This window comes from Drosophila elegans, unplaced genomic scaffold, assembly GCF_018152505.1.
Source record: "Drosophila elegans isolate 14027-0461.03 unplaced genomic scaffold, ASM1815250v1 contig_183, whole genome shotgun sequence".
Classification (NCBI taxonomy): domain Eukaryota; kingdom Metazoa; phylum Arthropoda; class Insecta; order Diptera; family Drosophilidae; genus Drosophila; species Drosophila elegans.
The window spans coordinates 8,896,838-8,915,411 of NW_024545550.1; the positions used below are offsets into that span (position 1 = coordinate 8,896,838).

General features: G+C 41.0%; 1 protein-coding gene across 1 annotated transcript in view; it reads right to left on the reverse strand.

Annotated features, from left to right (window-relative positions):
- Nucleotides 1–3,119: 3,119 nt before the first annotated feature.
- LOC108144288 (Krueppel-like factor luna) overlaps nucleotides 3,120–18,574 on the reverse strand; it is a 114,106-nt gene continuing 98,651 nt past the window's right edge. The window contains exons 3-5 of the mRNA XM_017268975.2: nucleotides 10,992–12,315; nucleotides 10,761–10,910; nucleotides 3,120–3,879 (exon numbers count right to left, since the gene is read on the reverse strand). Of these exons, the coding sequence (XP_017124464.1) occupies nucleotides 3,704–3,879; nucleotides 10,761–10,910; nucleotides 10,992–12,315 (1,650 nt within the window). The 3' untranslated portion in view covers nucleotides 3,120–3,703. The remainder of the gene's footprint in view (nucleotides 3,880–10,760; nucleotides 10,911–10,991; nucleotides 12,316–18,574) is intronic.

Consider the following 18,574-nt stretch of genomic DNA (forward strand, 5'->3'; position numbering starts at 1 on the left):
ATCACCACATGCTGCCAAAATCACCCCCTAAATATTTCCAACTTCTATAACCCTAAATCCATCTCTCAACTTTCTTAGCATTCCATCACCATTCTTGCTTTAGTAACCGTTCGTGCGTTCGTAGCTCAAATAAAACGTACTTCTTTAGTTGTAATTTATAATGCTGTGCCTTAATTTGTAGATGCTTTGCATAATCCTCCCCAAAAACCGGCTTCTACTCGCCCTCGGCCATCTACGACAGATAAACATACACATTAATTTAATCCACATACACACTTTACACACAACTGCCACGTAAATAGTGTTCCTTAAATTCCCTTAAATACATATCCGCGTGTATATATTTATATATATTTTTATGTAGTTTACTTTTGAGTTCATTTAACATTAAACTAATTCATTTCACTAAACTATACACAAAATCTTTACGAGTTATGCCCTTATTTGCCTACATAAAACGTTTTACTCCCCATTTCCCGACTCTATACTATATATGTGTGTATATGCCCATTTCTCCTCCGAAATATATTTCTGCTATACTAAGCTTGGCCCTCCGCCATTTAGTCTACTCCTAAACTAAACGCTTGTGATACTCCGCTCTTGAACGAGGAAAATCCTTGGGAAAGGGAAAATGGATGGGGAGGGAAAATGGGAAAATTGCTAAGCACATTTGCAAACGAAACTCTAAACGAAATTAAAATGTATTTACTCTAGTTTTAGTATACTTTATTTATTTTTATGTGTGCCTGCTGCCAAATATTTTCCTGCCCTGCGACTTTTGACTTCCGCTTTCTTTACGAGCTGTACGAGCTGTAAATCTGTAGAAAATGCTTATAGATTTTCCCCAGACTCTCGTACTTTGCTGGCTGGCTGGCTGGTTACTTTGCAAAAGCTGACCCCGGGGAAAGCTGCCTTTGTAAAATGCTCAAGTGTAGACACTAAAATATATCCATAGTTTTTGGTTTAGTACTCTCTAGACTCACATTCAGCGTTACTTAAAATTCGTACTTCATTAACTTTAATTGCGGGATCGCGGCAAGGCCTTCCCTCTTACGTATGCGTAGTTTTGCTGCCGAATCGAAAAATCGAAATGATCGAGTGGTACTTAACCTAATCGCTCTGGGCTCACACACCATATAGTACAATACATTTTGGAGTACAGTACTTTATGCCATCTGTTTCGGTTTCGGTTTCTGTTTCGAAATCTCATATCATGTACATAATATATATATATATATATTTTTGTTTACTTTTTCTATTTTGCAATTGTTGCATAAACGCGGAACACCTCGTTGACCAGTCTTTCATTTTTGTTTTACCTTTTTACACAATAATTTTGTTTACATTTTTCTCATTTTTTTTAAAATACACATTTGTCGGTTGTAAAATACATATATATATATTTATATATATATTCTTGTTTATCCATATCTATATAGTGACGCTCACTCTGCGCTCGTGACTATCCAGTATCTGCATTAGGATCTAAATATGCTGTTACGCTTTCGATTTTTAGTTTAAAGGTTTTCTATACAAAATATTTCTTATGTTCGGGTTTCTATTTTTACTGTATCGGTTTTTTGGTTATAGGTTTTTCTCAAAAGTTAGACTAAACTGATTGAAGCATTTTTGACACATCGTATTGGATTTGGATTTTTCACGTTTTCATTAAGTATTGTTCAGTGCAAGTTTCGCTTGGAAGCCAAACGGGATTCTGGAACTGGAACTGGAAGTGGATTTTCATTTTCCGTTTGTGGCGCGTTGATCTGGTGATATATCGATACATACAAATACGATAACATTCAAATGACACAAAGCACAAGCAACACACGTACATATTGATATCGACAACGATTACAAATCAGAATCGTTAAAACTCTTCTCCCATCGACAATCAGTAAGAATAAAGCTAGAAAAAGGAGACAAATTGTATTTCGTGTTCGTATGTACATAAAAATTAATATATATATATCAAGAGTTTCACTAAATTCCAATTGGAGAGGACTTGCAATGTGTTTTTTTTTTTTTGGCCAAGTGTTCCTTCTTTAGCCCTATACTTTTTGCATGTGTGCTGTCATTGGTTTTTTGGTTTTGGTTTTGGTTTTTCATTTATTTTTTCTTTGCCTTAGCTATTTTGTTGTTGTTGTTCTCTGGATCACAGAATTTCTCATCACACAAACCATAATGATTGACCGATCGATATGCACATGCGTACATGCGTGTACATATTGCTCTCGATCAACGTTGTATACTTTGATGTCGTGTCTCATTCGCTGAGGGGTGCTGGTGGAAAACAATAAGAAGTCGATGGAAACATTCGCTTTTCACATACTTTTTCTTTATTTAAAAATAATTAAAAATTAAACAAATCATTATAAACAAAAATGAGGAAATGATACACTACAGTAAAATAAAAAGCAGCACACAAAAAATGAAAGAACTAACGAAGTTTTTAGACCACTGCAAAAAAAAAGTGATCCGAACCAAAATTTACTTATCTACAAGGAATTGTTTGATTTGATTTGATTAAACTAAAATTAATGAGGCACATAAAGAAGAATTTGTATGTTAAGTCGATAATGAATTTAGTTTCGTTTTTCGATCGAGAATAAAAATTTTGATTAAATTAGGTATACATATCAAAATGTGTTCGTAATACTTTCCATCACTTAGGCAATGCATAAGAAAATTAAGGGTACATTAAATAATTACATATATTTATTAAAAACATAGCAACAAAATTGCTTTTTCTTCAAAAACCGAATATCAATTGAAATCTAATTTAGGGATTTATTAAATTTAATGTTTATAGGTTTCCAATTTTGAGTGGTGCGGTGAAATGATATTCAGACCTAGGCAACATTTAAATTACATTTAAAATTAATTTAAGAAAATAAGCATTTTCAACGTTTTGTGTTTTGTTTTGTTTAAAACATACTTTGCACTTTTTTCTTGTATTTGTATTTCTATTTACTCTTGCTGACATATGAAACTAAATATTTATATTAATTCTTTACATTTACATATATTTTTTCTAGGTTTTAGATTTTTGTTTTTTTTTTGTTTATTTGTTTTTTTTTTACATTTTCGTTTTGGCAGTGTTCACATTATGAAAACAAAAATATTTTTTTCCATTAAATTACTAGGTTCTTTTTTTGTAATTTTTTCTAGCGTTTGCTGTTTTTTTTTGCTGCTTTACTAATTAAATCTGCTTAGCTTTGGTAGATTGTACACAATTTTTGCTGTTTGTTCAAAACTTGCGGCTAAATGCTAGGTGTGAATGGGGGAAATGCGATCAGGCTGCTATAGCTTAAACTTACACTTAACAAGGCATTGAAACAAATCGAATTTGCAATTGAAACGATAACGACGATAACCATACGATAACGAAAACGATAACGGAGACAATAATGGCAACACAAATATACATCAGAATCAGAATCAGAGAACTTGAATTTCCATCTTTGTGCTTGTGTTGTGATGTTTTCTTTTCTTATGTTAAATTTTTTTGTTCAATTTTTTTTTTGCTTTTTTGTTTTTTATTTTACCACCCCTCTCTGCTCCACGAATTAAGTGGTTTTGATTAGCGTTACGCAAGTTTTTCATCGTTCCTTGATGGCACACAGTTTCCGCTGAACTCCTCTCCGCCTCTGGCTTTTCCGACTTTTCCGACCCTTTCGGCATTCCCTGCTTAAATCTCGCCTCACATGTGGCGCTTCATGTGCAGCGCCAGGTGATCGGACCTCGAGAAGCAGCGATCGCAGTTGCGGCACTTGAACGGCTTGGCACCTGTGTGTTTGCGGTAGTGGCGGGTCAGCTCGTCGCTCCTCGCGAACCTCCATTCGCAGCCCTCCCAGGAGCACTTGTACGGCTTCTCACCTGCAACGGGACGGGGAAAACGGAAAACTCTTATTAAATAAGTTACATCCAAAATGGTAAGAGCTAGAATTCACTGAACCAAATTGGTGTTTGTTTTAAAGTAGACCCACAAATAAAGTACTATCTCAAAATAACTAACAAAACTTTTAAGTCATATTAGAGCCCTAAAAATTTCTGTGGCAACCCATTCCAATTTATAAAAAAAATAAAATAAACCTTAATTTTTAAGAGAAATAAGATTTAATGTAGGTTTTAAGTAGGTGGAATGAACTTCATAAGTAGAAAATCTACCTTTAAATACATTAAGCAAAGTGTTCTTGTCAATATCAATAGGCAAAGCACAGGAAGAACTGTTTTTGGCCTAAGAACAAATGTTAAGGCCGCTAACATTTTTTTCTGTGTCTTCCGCATTGGAGAGTGGCTGCAATTTCTCCGTTACTTCGCTGCAGCAGCACAAACAATAAAGCGCATAAATATGCGTGCTCGGGGAGGCAAGGGCCAGAGTTTGGGGAACATTTTTTATTTAGCACGCGCCTGCCAAATGAAAAAACTTTTTCGACGCTGTAGCTCCGCGGATGAGAAATATGCATAAAGTAAAACACGAGTAAACAGAGTGTGGTGGGTTAAACGGGTAAACTGGCTAAAATGGGGAAAAATGGGGGTAAATCGTGGCAAGAAGGATGGGGGGCACAAACGCACAAACAGTCAGGAATTTAAGACAATTAAAAATGAAAAACTGTAAAATTAAAACCGAAAAGGAACGGAACGAAACGAAACGAAATGATGCTAAAGTCGGCGTCAACGGTGTGCCAAGCGCGGTCCTTTGCCAACATTTTTCATGCGTGCCAAAAGCCTCAAAGGATACAAGCGGAGTAGCGCCAAAAGCCAACCAGAACAGAGCAGGATCCACATTTGCAGCCAGTACCAGTACCAGAGCCAGAGCCAGAGCCAGAATCCGAATCAGAAACAGAGCCATGGCGAAAACCAGCCAGCCGAAAGGAAAAGGAAATGCAGAAGTTGTAATTTCACACAAAGCAAAAAAAAGAGTGAGAGGAACCTAAAAATGCGAGGGACCGAAAGGGCGAGAAAGACCTGAACAAAATAGAGCGGGGTGTAAACGTAAAGCTGGCCAGTGCCAGGGCACACTGAAAAAATACAAAAATACGTAGCCAAACCAAGCCCAAGCCCAAACCACCGAAAAAAATAAAAATGGGAAAATTATTTCAGTTTAAAAGACAAACAGCAGCCGAGGCAGGAAATTGCCGCCGTTGCTGCCGTTGGAAAAGCAGTAGCAGTAGAAAAAATGAAAAAAAAATAAATGAAAATGGAGCGAGATAACCGGCAAGTAGACGACGACAGCCAAGAAAAATGCATAAAGCTGAGTGGAAAACTTTGTAACGCATACCACACACACATAGACTTGGCTTAAAACTTAATGCATGCGGAAATGTGTGATATTTCCGTGCTCAATTTCACATTATGCACTTGCGGCTTTCCTTCCATTTCCCTTCATTTTTCCCCACACTTTCCCTCCATTTTTCCCAGGCCAACCCTTCCGTTGACCGGAGCTTGGACTTGCCGGCTGTCTTAATTTCCATTTGTTTACACTTGGTCATAGCTCAAGTCGCATCTGTGTGTATTTGTGTGTGTGTGTGTGTGGATCTGCATGTGTGTTGCTGAAAGTTTTGGTAACTGCCTTAAGATATTGATTTTATTTGTTGGTGAATATGATATAATGCTGATATGCTAGTTCCTTCAATAAATGTTGATTAGTTTTTATGGTGGATATGTTGGTGGATATGTTGGTGTATATGTTGTTGACTTTGTTAATGATTGTTGGTTATTGAATAAGTTGAAGAATGTGTTGGTAATATTGTTGTTAAAAGAACAAAGGAATAAGGAAAATTCTTTTGAAGCTATGGACTAAGGGGTATATATTGTTGATTTTGTTGATGAATGTGCCATCGTTATGTTGTAAGTGAATATCTTATAGAAAGTGTTGGTGAATTATTAAAGAACGGGTTGGTAATGAAGAATTTTAATTTATTTTTGTTATTTTTAATATTTAAGTTGATGATTACGAAGGCGATTACCTTGATAAATGTGCTACGAAAAGCCTTGCTAATTTCTCTAGTAAGTGTGTTCAGTTGTTGAGTATAATGTGAATATATGTTTGTGGGTGACTGCCACTTGCACTTTGGCATGTTGTCAGAACTGTTTTGGTATCGAAGCATTGGCAATAAATAAACGAATGCACACTCACACATATCGTTGTCTTTGGCACTTTTGGCCAACAGAGCATCCCTCCCACCCCCCTTTTCCTATCAGTTTTTCTCTGTTTCTGACTATCTGCTTCTACGGCCTCCCCTTGCAGTCCTCTGGCTGTGTAAATCAGCGTCAAATGCACAAAGTGCAGGCCCAGAGATCTAGGATGCGACCCCCAAGAGTCTCGTATTGAAGTGCATTTAAACGGCAAAAGAGCTGGCAGCGGGCGGTCGGCAATCCGAGGGGAAAAAGCAGCGATAAAGCACCCAAAATGGCCGTGTTATCTGGCCATTGAAGTGGCCCGGCAAAACGAAACGAAACCAAAAACGAAATGAAACCGAAACGGGCCAACAACAAAATATAGGAGATGGCAAATACTCTGACTAATTGGATACCCTTTTTTGGGGACTTAAATTAAGTCCCTTGAGAACTGTTGGGTATATATAAGTTGTAATAATTTATTAATAACTAATCTCAATACAGTTTAAAATCAAACAAATCAATTCTTTCAGAAACCAGTAGTTTTTTAAAAGTACTTATAAAGGTGTCTCAAAGTATTCAATGTAAAAAATATTTTTGAACCCTAATTCCTAAAAGACGGCGGTCTTATTTTTTACTGCATACTTTTAGGCACCATTATTATTTATTTCAAAACCGTATTGATTACTGAAGCAACCTCCCAAGTAGTCATTTATTTAGACTACAACAAATTAATCCCATAAGTAATCGTTATACCCCATTCTCTACCCTTTTTGGATGCACTCTGCGGACCTGGCCCAATAGTTTGCTATTACTCAGGCTCAGGATATTGGCCATTTCAATGGGCCAAGCCCAGAAGTATGCAATGGCCGCGCATGTGAAACAAGATGGTTTTCGCGGGAAAAGCCCTTTAATTAGTTTTCATGGCAAGTCATCTGAGCTGACATTGTTAGCGGCAATGGAGCTGGTGGAGCCGTGGTGGACCTGGCCAAAAAGCCAGCCAATCGGCAACTGGGTTAAGCTATTTTCGCCTGCTTTTATTTCCTCCAATCGCGACGAGACGTCGCCATGTTAATTTATTGAGCCGAACGCAGTTAAGACTTAACCTCGACCGTTTGTCTGTATATATATATATATGTATTGATAGTTTTCAGTTTCAGGCTATGGCTGTGGCAATGGCTATGGCTTTGGCCATAAAGCCTGCACTTGTAAATTGTTTAAGGGCAATAAGGAGGAGCCGGACTGCAGCCGCTTAGCAAAAAGGAGCGGCGAATGGAGCCAGTTAATATTTTATAAATTTCACTTGGCGGGCTGGGTTTTAATTTCAGTCGGCAATAGGAAAGAATGAACCGTCGGGAAAAGCGGGAAAAGGGAAAAACGGGAAATGGTGCTGGGGAAAATGGCTGAGGAATCTCTTTTCCTTCGTGGCTTGCCTTTTTATGGAGCTGCTGCTCGATGCCTTCTCGGCTTTTGCACTCAACACAATTTTTATGGTCTGTTTGCGTCTTTTCACTTGATTGCACTTGTAATCTTTTCTTAACGGCTTCGGCGTCTCGTCGCTTTTCCCGGTTTTCCCGGGCTTTTTCCGGGCTTTTCCCACACTCTGGCCTTTTTTATAGCCGCCTGTGTTTAACTAATTGAAATCGTTTGTGGCCAAAGTTTGCGAGCTGGATTTTATTCAGCCGAATGTCGCTTTAATTGATATTCAATTGTTCTGATATATATCTTTCCCATGTGTGTGTGTATGCGCTTGAATGGCTTTCTAATTAAATGGCGACGGGAACATGCAAATGCAAATGGAAATGGAAATGGTCGAAAAGCCACAGGAGGAAACGCAGGAAGTGCGCTCGAAAACCCAAATCAAATTAATTTCACTGTCTGTTTCGCCCGAAAACCCCCTTTTGCAAATTGTTCAAGGACACTGTTTGGCAACTAAATAATAGCTCGTCATCAATTATTCGCATGCGTCCGCTTTTCAAATGCGACAACATTTTAAGAATGCCCCCATCTAGGCTCCATCTCTAATGAAATTCTCCTCTGAGCTTCATTTGCCATGCAAAAAACGTAATTCATTAGGTTTTCTTTAATTTAAAAACCTCGCCTGGTCTCCATGGTATCATTAAAATAATTACGTTTTCCTTTTTCGCCCCGGCTCGTTTCATAACATTTTTTTCCTTTCTTATTTTTTTCGCCTGGGTCGCTGGAATTTCAGGGGCCAAATCAAATGTTTCAATCTTATCGTCGGACCAACACCTTGGCTTTTGATTTATTGGTCTCCCCGGGCTTTTGCTTTGGCCTCTCCTATCTGCCCTGCTGCACTTCCAGAAGTTGAACATGTGTAATTAATTAAAAACTCCTCAGGTTCAGGTTCATTTTCATTTTTGGGGAAAACTATAGAAGTTCGGTTCCTGGCAAAAATTAACACTTTAAGCTGTTGGCGCAACAAAACAATGGGCAAACAGAGCGGATGGGTGTTTAGTTGGTTTTGGCCAAGATAAACTGAAAATTATGAGCAAAAACTTTGACTGTTATGGATTTTTATTGAACCAAAGGCTTTTGGTTTTCCTGCGGCAAAGGCAAACAACCAAACAAACGAGCAACAACGGCCCGGAATTCGATGTTAATTAAAATGTTAAGCTCCGCCGGCCAAAGTAAATTTATAAATTGAGCAATATCCTGCGGCTGTCACAGAAAGTTGTTGCTGTTGACATTTGCCACATAGTGAAAGGATAGAAGGGCAGGACCTTTGCCAAGCCGAGCCCTGAGCTGCACATGAATCTTGCTTATGTGCTGATGATGGCCACGCCTTTAAGGGGCCATTCAGGGCCTCAAAACATAGCAACTTTGGCCAACATGCGGATGGTCACTGGACAAACAGAGAACCCACACACACACACACACACACACCCATTCTGTCTCAATTGAGTGAGAAATATCCAAGGCCCGAATTTCATTTGCCGACAAAACATGCTGTTCTTGCAAAGATCCAAATGGGACTTGGAAGCTAACACTTGCATGCATAAGTAAACAAGTCCACACATGGCCTGCCATTATACCCACCATTCAGCCTACTCTTTATCCAGGGTACACTCGATTCGGCACCCTAATATTTCTTCTGTTTGAATTGTTTGGCAAAGACATTGCAAAATCATTTGCCTGGCATTTGAGTGTGTGCCAAATGATTTGTTGGTCCCACCCCTTTTGGCGCCCAAAGAAAACTGACAAGCCAAAACAAAGAATGAATCTACCAAATTCATAAAGCATGGCGAGAGCAAAGTCCTCGGCTTACACAGAGAAAAATTTAACTGAATATTGGTGAGATTGAGTATTTAACATACTGAAATATTGTGAAACTAAATGCCATGGAAATGAAATGCAGATAAAAAATTATCAAAAGTTTAAATTTACCAACATTCCTGGCCTTAAATTAAACTATGTACATTTATGTGGATATCAGTCAGATTTAGTATTTGACATTCTGGACATACTAAAGCAAAGTTACAAAATCATTAAATAAAATGACCCTCAAATCCAAATTTAAAGGTTGAACATAAAATTAATTCAAAGACTAAGTATTTGCCAATCCCCAAATCATAATCAAACAGTCTAGGTGGATATGTATTTCGTATTAAAATTAAAATGTTCCATAGTTGGAATTTCGAAATTTTCTTGGCTTACGAATAAGCTAAAATTAAGCATTTGAATTACTGAAGTTAAATCATTTAATTAATTAATTACAATCAACAAATAATATCCATAAAGTCTAGATGATGAGGTTTTTCTTACCGAAATGAAAATCCGTATTAAAACTTTGAAAAGTTGAAAATAACTTTAAGCCAAACCCATAAATCCTATCAAATTTTCGTTCCAGTGCACAAGTTAAAACTGAATGTGCACAAATGTTTTTCGCCAGCAACTGCAAACTGTTTTTTTTTTGCCCAATTTTTGGCAGAACTTGAAATGGATTTTGGTTTTCTATTTTATGGGTTAAGTGTTCGCTGGCAAAAGCTCTTGTAAGCGCACACGCAAACGCACATTCGAACCCATCGCCATCGTTGTAGGGCACAAATCAATAGATTTGCTCTCTCGTGTTCGAATGTGGTTGTAATAAAATTACATTTCAACGCTGGCGATGTATGTGTGTGTGTGTGTATGCGACCAATATTTCATGTTTGAATTATGCGATTTTTATTGAAATTTCAAGCATCGTCTGCTGTCAGGCGATGAGGTTGTTTTTGGTGGCCCTGCCCATCCCGGATGATCCTGCCCCCATATCATCCAGCCCATTGCATGTTTTTGCCGCGACTGTAAGGCTGTGGCAAACTGTGGAAACGGTGTCGGTCAAACAATGCAACATGTCACTCCTGCCTGTCGCTGGGAATTCTGTCGAGGACATTGTTGTCGCAGCCCTCTGATTTATTGGTCCAACACATAGGAGCACAGAAGCACAAAAATACAGGTGAGGTTGCAGGTTGCAGGTTGCAGGCTACAGCTTTTCGGCCCTCTTCCCAAGGCACACGCTTTTAATTGCCGACTGTGGCAGTTGGAAATTCGGATCTGTCAGTTGCACACAAACTACACACACACTCTACACACCACATTCAGTTCATTCATATTTCGGTTGAACCCCCACTTACCTGTGTGCGTTCTTTGGTGAGCCTTCAGGTGCGAGCTCTTCGTGTAGACTTTTTTGCAGCCCAGAAATTGGCACTTGTGTATCCGCCGCTTGGCATCCGGGCTGTGATCGCTGCTGTGATGTTGGCGCGGGTGGTGCGACTTCGAGGAGCCTGTGGGTGTGGGTGTGGGTGGAAAAAGGGGTACAGGGTTAAGTGGGGTCCCAAACTGGGTCAAGTGCTGGCCAAACTCACCGTTCGATGACTTTTCAGCCCGTTGCGACAGCACCTGTTGCTGCGGTGTCGCTGTGTTGCTGCTGTTGCTGTTGCTGCTGGTGTTGTTGCTATTGCTGTTGCTGTTGCTGCTGCTGTTGGCTGCTGCATTGAGCACGGCGGCCACATTGGCATTGCCATTGTTCTGCATCTGAATCACACGGGCCAGACTGATTCCCGCTGCTCCAGGTTTGCCATTGGCCGTTGTCAGTCGAACGATGGTGCTGCGCGGAATGTTGCTGTGAGTGGGCTGATCGCTGGCGTTGCTGTTGCTGCTGCTGATGCTGCTGTTGCTGCTGCTGCTGCTGTTGCTGCTGCTGCTGCTGATGCTGCTGCTGCTGCTACTACTGCTGCTGCTGCTGCTGTTGCTGCAATTGCTCTTGGGCGAATTGCTGCCAAGGGCCTGCGGCGATATGCTCAAATGCTGGACGGCCAACTGCTGTTGCTGCTGCTGCAGTTGCGTCATTGTGGGATTGTTCTGGCTGGTGAATCGCAGGATTGCTGTTGCGGGTGTGTTGGTGCTCGTCTGTCGCTGCTGCTGCTGCTGCTGCTGCTGCTGTTGCTGCTGCTGCTGCTGTTGCTGTTGCTGCTGTATCAGGGCGGCCAGATCGTTGGCCTCCAGTTGCTGGGCGTAGTTGTGGCTGCGCAGGCTGGATTCTGGAGAGGAGGGCGGCGTGAGAGTGGGCAACACAAAGTCCTGGACGTGACCCGAGTGCAATCTCGCACTGCTGCCCTGGTGACCTTTGGCCTGGACCACTCGCACCTTGATGCCGGGCGCCGAACTGTTCCTGGCACTCACTGTGATGGTGCTGCCACTGCCCAGACTGCTCAGCGGACTGGCAATGATGCTGCTCCTGTTACTGTTGCTGGTGTTGCTGCTGATGTTGCTGCTGTTGCTGCTGCTGTTGCTGCTGCTGTTGCTGCTGCTGCTGCTGCTGCTGGTGGGCGTCATGTTGCCCGCACTGCCGATGCTGGGATTGGGTGAAATGGCTGAAGGAGGGGCCGCCAGCAGAACACTCAACTTGTCCTCACAGCCCACCTCGTCGTCCTCCTCGTCAATCCGCTCCTGCTTCACCAAGACCGAGCAACTCAACCCGTGGGAGCCATTGCTGTCCCACGAGATGCGCGAGCAGATGGACGAGAGCGAGGAGGTCGTCGAGACCGTGTCCAGGTGCTGCTCCTTGATCTTCAGCTCCTCGAGCAGGCGGGCCGGCGTGGAGAATATGTCCCAGGGGTTGTCCAGATTGCTGTGCATCTTCTGCAGCTTGGGCTCATCCCGCAAATACCCATCCAGTTCGTAAAGGGTCTGTGGCGAAAACGGGAGAAAGAAAAGAAGCGAAAGTTCATGAAATTCGGGCTCCATTAGGGCAGGAGGTTAATGGTAGCTGGCTGGCGCTGGATGCTCCAGCCCAATTCAATTTGCGACGGGCATTTTCGGGCACATTAAGCCGATAATTTAGGGATGCCCGCGGCCAGAAACATAAACATAAATTTCAAATTATGCTTTATGCTTTATGCCTGGCGCAATTACAGGTAATAATTTAGCTCTTTGAATTTATGGCCACAGTTGCATACTTTTCGGGACTTAATGGAGGCGACAATTAAGTGCACATGAAAGGGGGCTGCCTTTGATGGCAGCTCGTTGCAAGAGTGGTGTGCACACGGCAAACAAGCCTCCGGCCAATTGCCACGCCCCTTTGATGCAACGCTTTCATACGCTTTTTGTTCGGTTCGGGCAAGTTCCTTAAAGTCTCCCCACAAATTGAACACATGAACGGCAATTTGCCCAGTCATTTGTATAGATCCCTTTTTCGGGGCATTGGCATTCCAATTTGATTAGAATGGTCATGCAAAGCGCCGAAGGCCAATGAGCCGGAATAAGCAGCCGAAAGGGTCAAAAGGAATGACCATTTCTCCGGATCTCACACACATGCCCTATGCCCGCGTAAATCACTTTAAGTGTTATTTCAAGAAAATAATTGCAACACATAAATTTCACACAACCCTTTTTTCCCCTTGGAAACAGGGAAAACTATGTATAATGGTTTATGAATCGGGATAATGGCTGCGAGGGTCTAGCATCCATAGCTTAGACTTTTCACACATGATTAATGGGCGGCTGCTGCTGCTGCTGGTGCTGCTGCTGCTGCAATTTCCTCCCGCTTTTCTTTTATACCCAGTACCAGTCACAGAATGTGGCGTTGCAATCTTCGAGCAAAAATCTAAATAAAATGTAACATGCGCGCAATGCAAAAGCAATTTGATATATTGTTTTTTGGGGGGTGCCAGGTGGGTAGGTAGGTACTATCAAAAATGGCGTTTTGATTTATGCGATGCTCTGCCTTCGCTGCTCCTGGCGATGCTGCAAACAAATCACGTGAGCCAACAGGCCAAAGATTAGACGCGACTTTCAAATTGCTGCCGGCAAACTCACATCCCATCCTTGGCCATGTCCTTCCACCTGATTGATGGCCGGCGGGTGTGCAGTTCAGGTCCTGGCCAATTTATAAAAAAACAACAAAGCCAGCAATACAGACTCATTTCCCTAGTTGCACACTCTGCAAAAAACAATATGGCGCACTTTTAGCCATGTTAAAACACAATTATCGCACTAATTATGATGCGTTATCTCACGCTCGGTAATTAGTATAATTAGCATGGCAACACTGTATTGCCAGGATGGCTGATATTGTTGGCTAGTTAGATGTTCGGCTAACAACTAAATGTTGGGATTTAAATTAATTTGAAAACCGCTTTCAGATATTGCCAGCTTTGCGGCGGGTTTGAATGGTTTGCGAAATATTGTGGATAAGTGCAAAATCTAATTGCTAACCATCAATTTGAAACGCAGAACAGACTCTTAAAATACACTGATAAAAAAAATGGAATTGGACAAATAAATATCTGAATATTGAACTACAATTTTTAAATCATAATATAATATTAAATACAATCGGCCTTAAATAATTAAGTATTTGAATTAACGTGGAGAACATTAGATTTAAAATAGTTCATATTTGATTTAAATGCATTTTATTTTATCAGTGTACATGTTAGTTTGTTTATAATTCAATACCCGAAAAGTAGGCATAGAACTAAAATAAGCAAGCTAGAGGGAAATAATTTGGCAACTAAGTTGAATAATAACCATAATTCCCGTCAACAACGTGTATGTATGTGCATAATTATGGATATTGACGGGTTTCCCTACTTAAGCCCTTAACAACGGCAACAAGAACACTTAGCAGCAGATTGAAGAGGGCAAAAGTTGCCTCTTTGTTGTAATCAACATAATTATTGTTGGCACAAAGTTTCCCAAGAAGGAAAGTAAGAAAAAAAACAACAACATTTTTCTGTCACTAAGGATGCATGTGTGTGTGGGTGTGTGGGTGTGTGGGGATAAAACTTTTCTACTTTTCTTAGGAAAACTTTTTTTTTTTCTCCGCTGCTCATTTGTGTTTAATAGAAATTTATTTGTGAGGGAGTATGGATGGAGTTTTTTGCGCCATGTAAACTGGTGCGAGGGTGACGACAAAACACTTTTGCGCACTTTTTGCCAGCAATTTATGTTGCTCCACTTTGGGCCACATAAAAATCTTTATTTCCTTAGCGTTTATTTGCCGTCTGCCTTATGTTTCGTTTGCTATTTCTATTCTTGCTTCTGTTTCTGATCCTAAATTGTGGTTCCCCATTTCCCGTTTCCCATTTTCCTTTTGCCCATTTTTTTATTCCTTTCTCCAGGATTGTGTTTTAACTCTAAGCTGGTTTATGCGCTGCACTTAGGCGATGTGGTGACAGCTGCGGTTATTAAAACCTGCAAATTGTATTTATATCCCCCGGCAAAGTGGAACCAAGATTTTGACAAGCCGGAAAGGAAGAAAATAGACATATTTCGGCATAAATTTATTGGCTCACAGATTACCCAGACAGTTGCGAGATTGTGCAGATATTCCCCGCCTGAGCTAAACAAATTATAGAAAAAGCAAGCACCACAATGGAACTTGAAGCCAAGTCAGAGGAAAAAAAAATACAGAAATGCTTAAATTTTTGCAATTATCTAACCACAAATTGTTTGCCTAGTCTAGAGCATTTGAGTTTTCAAGAGAAATAGAGGACCAGAACTCTCAGAACTCTCAGAACTCTCGTTGTGTGGGACTCGAGCAAATACAATTTTGAGCCAAACCGGATGAAATGAATTGTTTGCCCAAGGACCGAAAACCAAAAGCGATCCAGGACTTTGGTAGCAAATTGAATTTGGCCACGGCAAATAGAGTCTGTCATTTTCATCCCCGGCGATGAAAGTGTGTGCGCGTGTGTGGGTGTGTGCCCACACATGCTAATGTAAAATAAAAGCATACGATTAAATTTAATTATCCAGCATGTTTATTAAAGTCCACAAATGCGATATGGCAGTGGGGGGAAAATATCGCACAATTGGGAGAGATTTGGAGTATTTGTCTGGCTGGCAGGCACACATTCACTGCTATCCCCGCGGGATGCCACGCCCACTCCGAGCGCCATTGTGGGCGGAACATATTTAATTATGTGTGTAATTGAAAAAGACGCAACGGCAGTTAAGGAGCACACACACACGCAAGGAGCCTCAAGGAGCAGGAAGCTAAGAAAAATCAAGCCGTGACTATTATGCGGCACATGTCTGCTACAAGTCCTGAATGTCCTGAATGTCCTCGATGTCCTGGATGTCCCGCTGCGATTTCAGTAGGAGTGTGTGAGCATCGCCTCGGTGCGTGTCTGTGTATTAGAAAGACATTAGCAGACGCCAGCGGGCGGCAATCGCCCTGCGGTTACAAAAAGCCGACGATTCAGCGCCAAGGACTCAGGATTCAGGACTCAGCTCCGAGGAGCATCTGCCATCACTCCCAAAAAAAATTACGCTACACAAATACAATTTTGGCTTCTCCACCGCCACAGCCACCGCCTGCATTATGTCATTTAATGAGCCATAATTCCAGAGAGAGCCTTAAGTCCCCCCTCCCCCCTCAAGGGAAATGTTTGCCGAACATTTTTCCCATTTCCCATTTGTGTCTTGTTGTTGACTGCCTCCATTTTGAAAGTTTTAATGAACGAAACGTAATGAAATTATGCCGACAATTAATGTGTCCCGAACTGGAAACGCAGAAAGCACTTTAAGAAGGCACTGTCCCATTTGGGAGGAGCATTGGCTTTAAGCTGGAAAAGTAGACAGGCAGATGTTCTTTCTCTAATTTATATTCAACTAATGTCAGAGAAGACCCAACAACTAGAATTATCTTAAAAGTGTAAAATTGAACTTCAATTGTAAGAAATAAAAACCTTAAAGATAATCCTCGCCCTTAGATTTAAGAAATATTTTCGTTTTTTTGTGCATTTGATTCGAGTTAAGATACTTAGCCACAGTAAATTTGGAAAATAAATTCTGCAGATGCTATTTCTCTCATTAAGGGAAAACACATTCCAAGCGAATCATAACATGTGTGATTGAAATTCGAATATTTACAAACAGAGGCAAGCTTAAGGTCCCTGCTCGGGCGCCAAGAAGCTATATTGAAATACCAAATTATGTCTCGTTTATGCATCACCTTGAAGTACTCCACAAATTAGTGAAATAATTGCAGGTGCATATATCCAATGTATTTCTCACTCATTGTCGAGTAAATATATTTCGCAAGACACGCAACATGCCATACCTCACATACCATATTTATGTCTATATATGGAACACACATACACTCATGCCTGGAGATTACACACAGATTGATACGTTTCGTGTGTCGTTTGGATTGCAACTATTGTTTTCAATTTACGTCCTGCTGTGCAGCTTTGAGTGAATCCCCCTCGTGCCTTCAAGAAGCTGCTGAAAGCAGGGCGATGCTTCTCCTTGTTATCTGGCTGTCAGCTAAGTGACTTCTTAATACGAGGGCGAGACAGTGGCTGCAATCTGTGGAGTCTGGAGTTGTAAGAGCAGCACGAGTAGCAGCAACAATATCAGCCAGTCACTAGTCACTCGATTTGGCAATAACAATAAGCCAGACACGGAGTTGAGGGTGTTTGGTGGCTGAGAGCTGAGAGCTGAGGGCTGAGGGCTGAGGGCCAAGAGGTGACAGACGCAGCAGGATAATTGAATTATTGGCATTATCACTGCATTTGCACTTACAACCAAACTCCATCGCCAAACTCCAAACTGCTTCAGCTCATTCGGCCACATTACAAAGTGTAATGCGTTGATTTACTTGACCTGCCCCGCTGAAAACCCGCTGCAGTTGTTTGTCAGCTTCACTGTTTGTTTGTTTTCGGGCTGGGAAAGTGCACTTAAGCAACTCCGAGCAAGAGCATTGCATAATTCCAGGCATTATGCTAATTTCGGCAAGCAACTTCTCGCACACAAGTAGTTCTGCTTGAAAGGAGCCCAGTGCGAAGGGCGAATGGCGAATGGCGAAAGTGATCTTCCGCCCGAACGGATTTTCTGCTTTTAAGGCAATCGAAGAAGGACTCTCGAGAAAGAAAGAAAGAAAAGCAAAGCGGTGCCCCCGAAAAGTGTCTCCCCCGGAAAAGTGTGCTAGCAGGAAAAGTGGTATAGTATAGTATAGTATGGTGGTGTGGCAAGTATAGGAAGTGGGTGTGCGGGCGGGATGAGCAGGGCAACTAATGCGTTGTACGCGCCGCTGAATTTAAATGAGGAATTAATGCGTACATTATTTCCAACCCTCCTTTTCCTTTGGCTGGCTGCTTTCTTGCGCCCCATCCCAACTATACAAACATTTTCGCCACTTTCCACTTGCCACTTGCCTCATGCATTCGCTTTCGTTACAATTTCGGTCTTCCTTATTCTTTTCCACCGTCTGCCTTGGTTCGATTACGAGGTCCGTGGGTCCTTCACTCCCAAAAACCCACTCCCATATCCATTCACTGTTAAAAAACGTAGTTAGTCCAAGAATTGTGTTCTAAATATAAATACTTTTTGATTTGATTTTCTTTCTTTTTGGATTTTTTCAAAATTAATCATGAAATTTAAAATGCATTATGATTTTACATTATGATTCTATAATTTACTTTAAATTACAGTTTAATATTTAAATATTTAGCTTGACTACTTTTGAAGTAGATTTAACTATCTGAAATATATAATTTAAGTTTGAACGACCTTTTATTATAAGGCATATCGCAAAAAGAATCTATATTTTTCAGATTATTTTAAATTTTGTAATATTAATCATTTCAACGAAATATGAAATTTGGAAATCAGTAGCCAGTCATTTATTTTTACTTCTCCGTTTTTTTTTGTCAGTGTTCCAATTCCCATTCCGCAGATACTCTGCCCCAGCCATTAGCTTTGAACTTGATGTTATTTGTGCGGCAGAGGCAAATTGTTGCCATGTTGTTGCCGCCTGCTTCGCTTCACGCTTCGTTTTGTCATTTTGCGGCATGTTGCCGCCTTGGCCCGGCCTAAATGACACTTTGCCCCAAATGATGACGCTGACAATGATAATAAATAAATTTAACGCACTTCAAGTCGCTACTTTCTGCTCCTACGAGCTACTTGCGCCCAAAGCCAATGTCATTTGCAT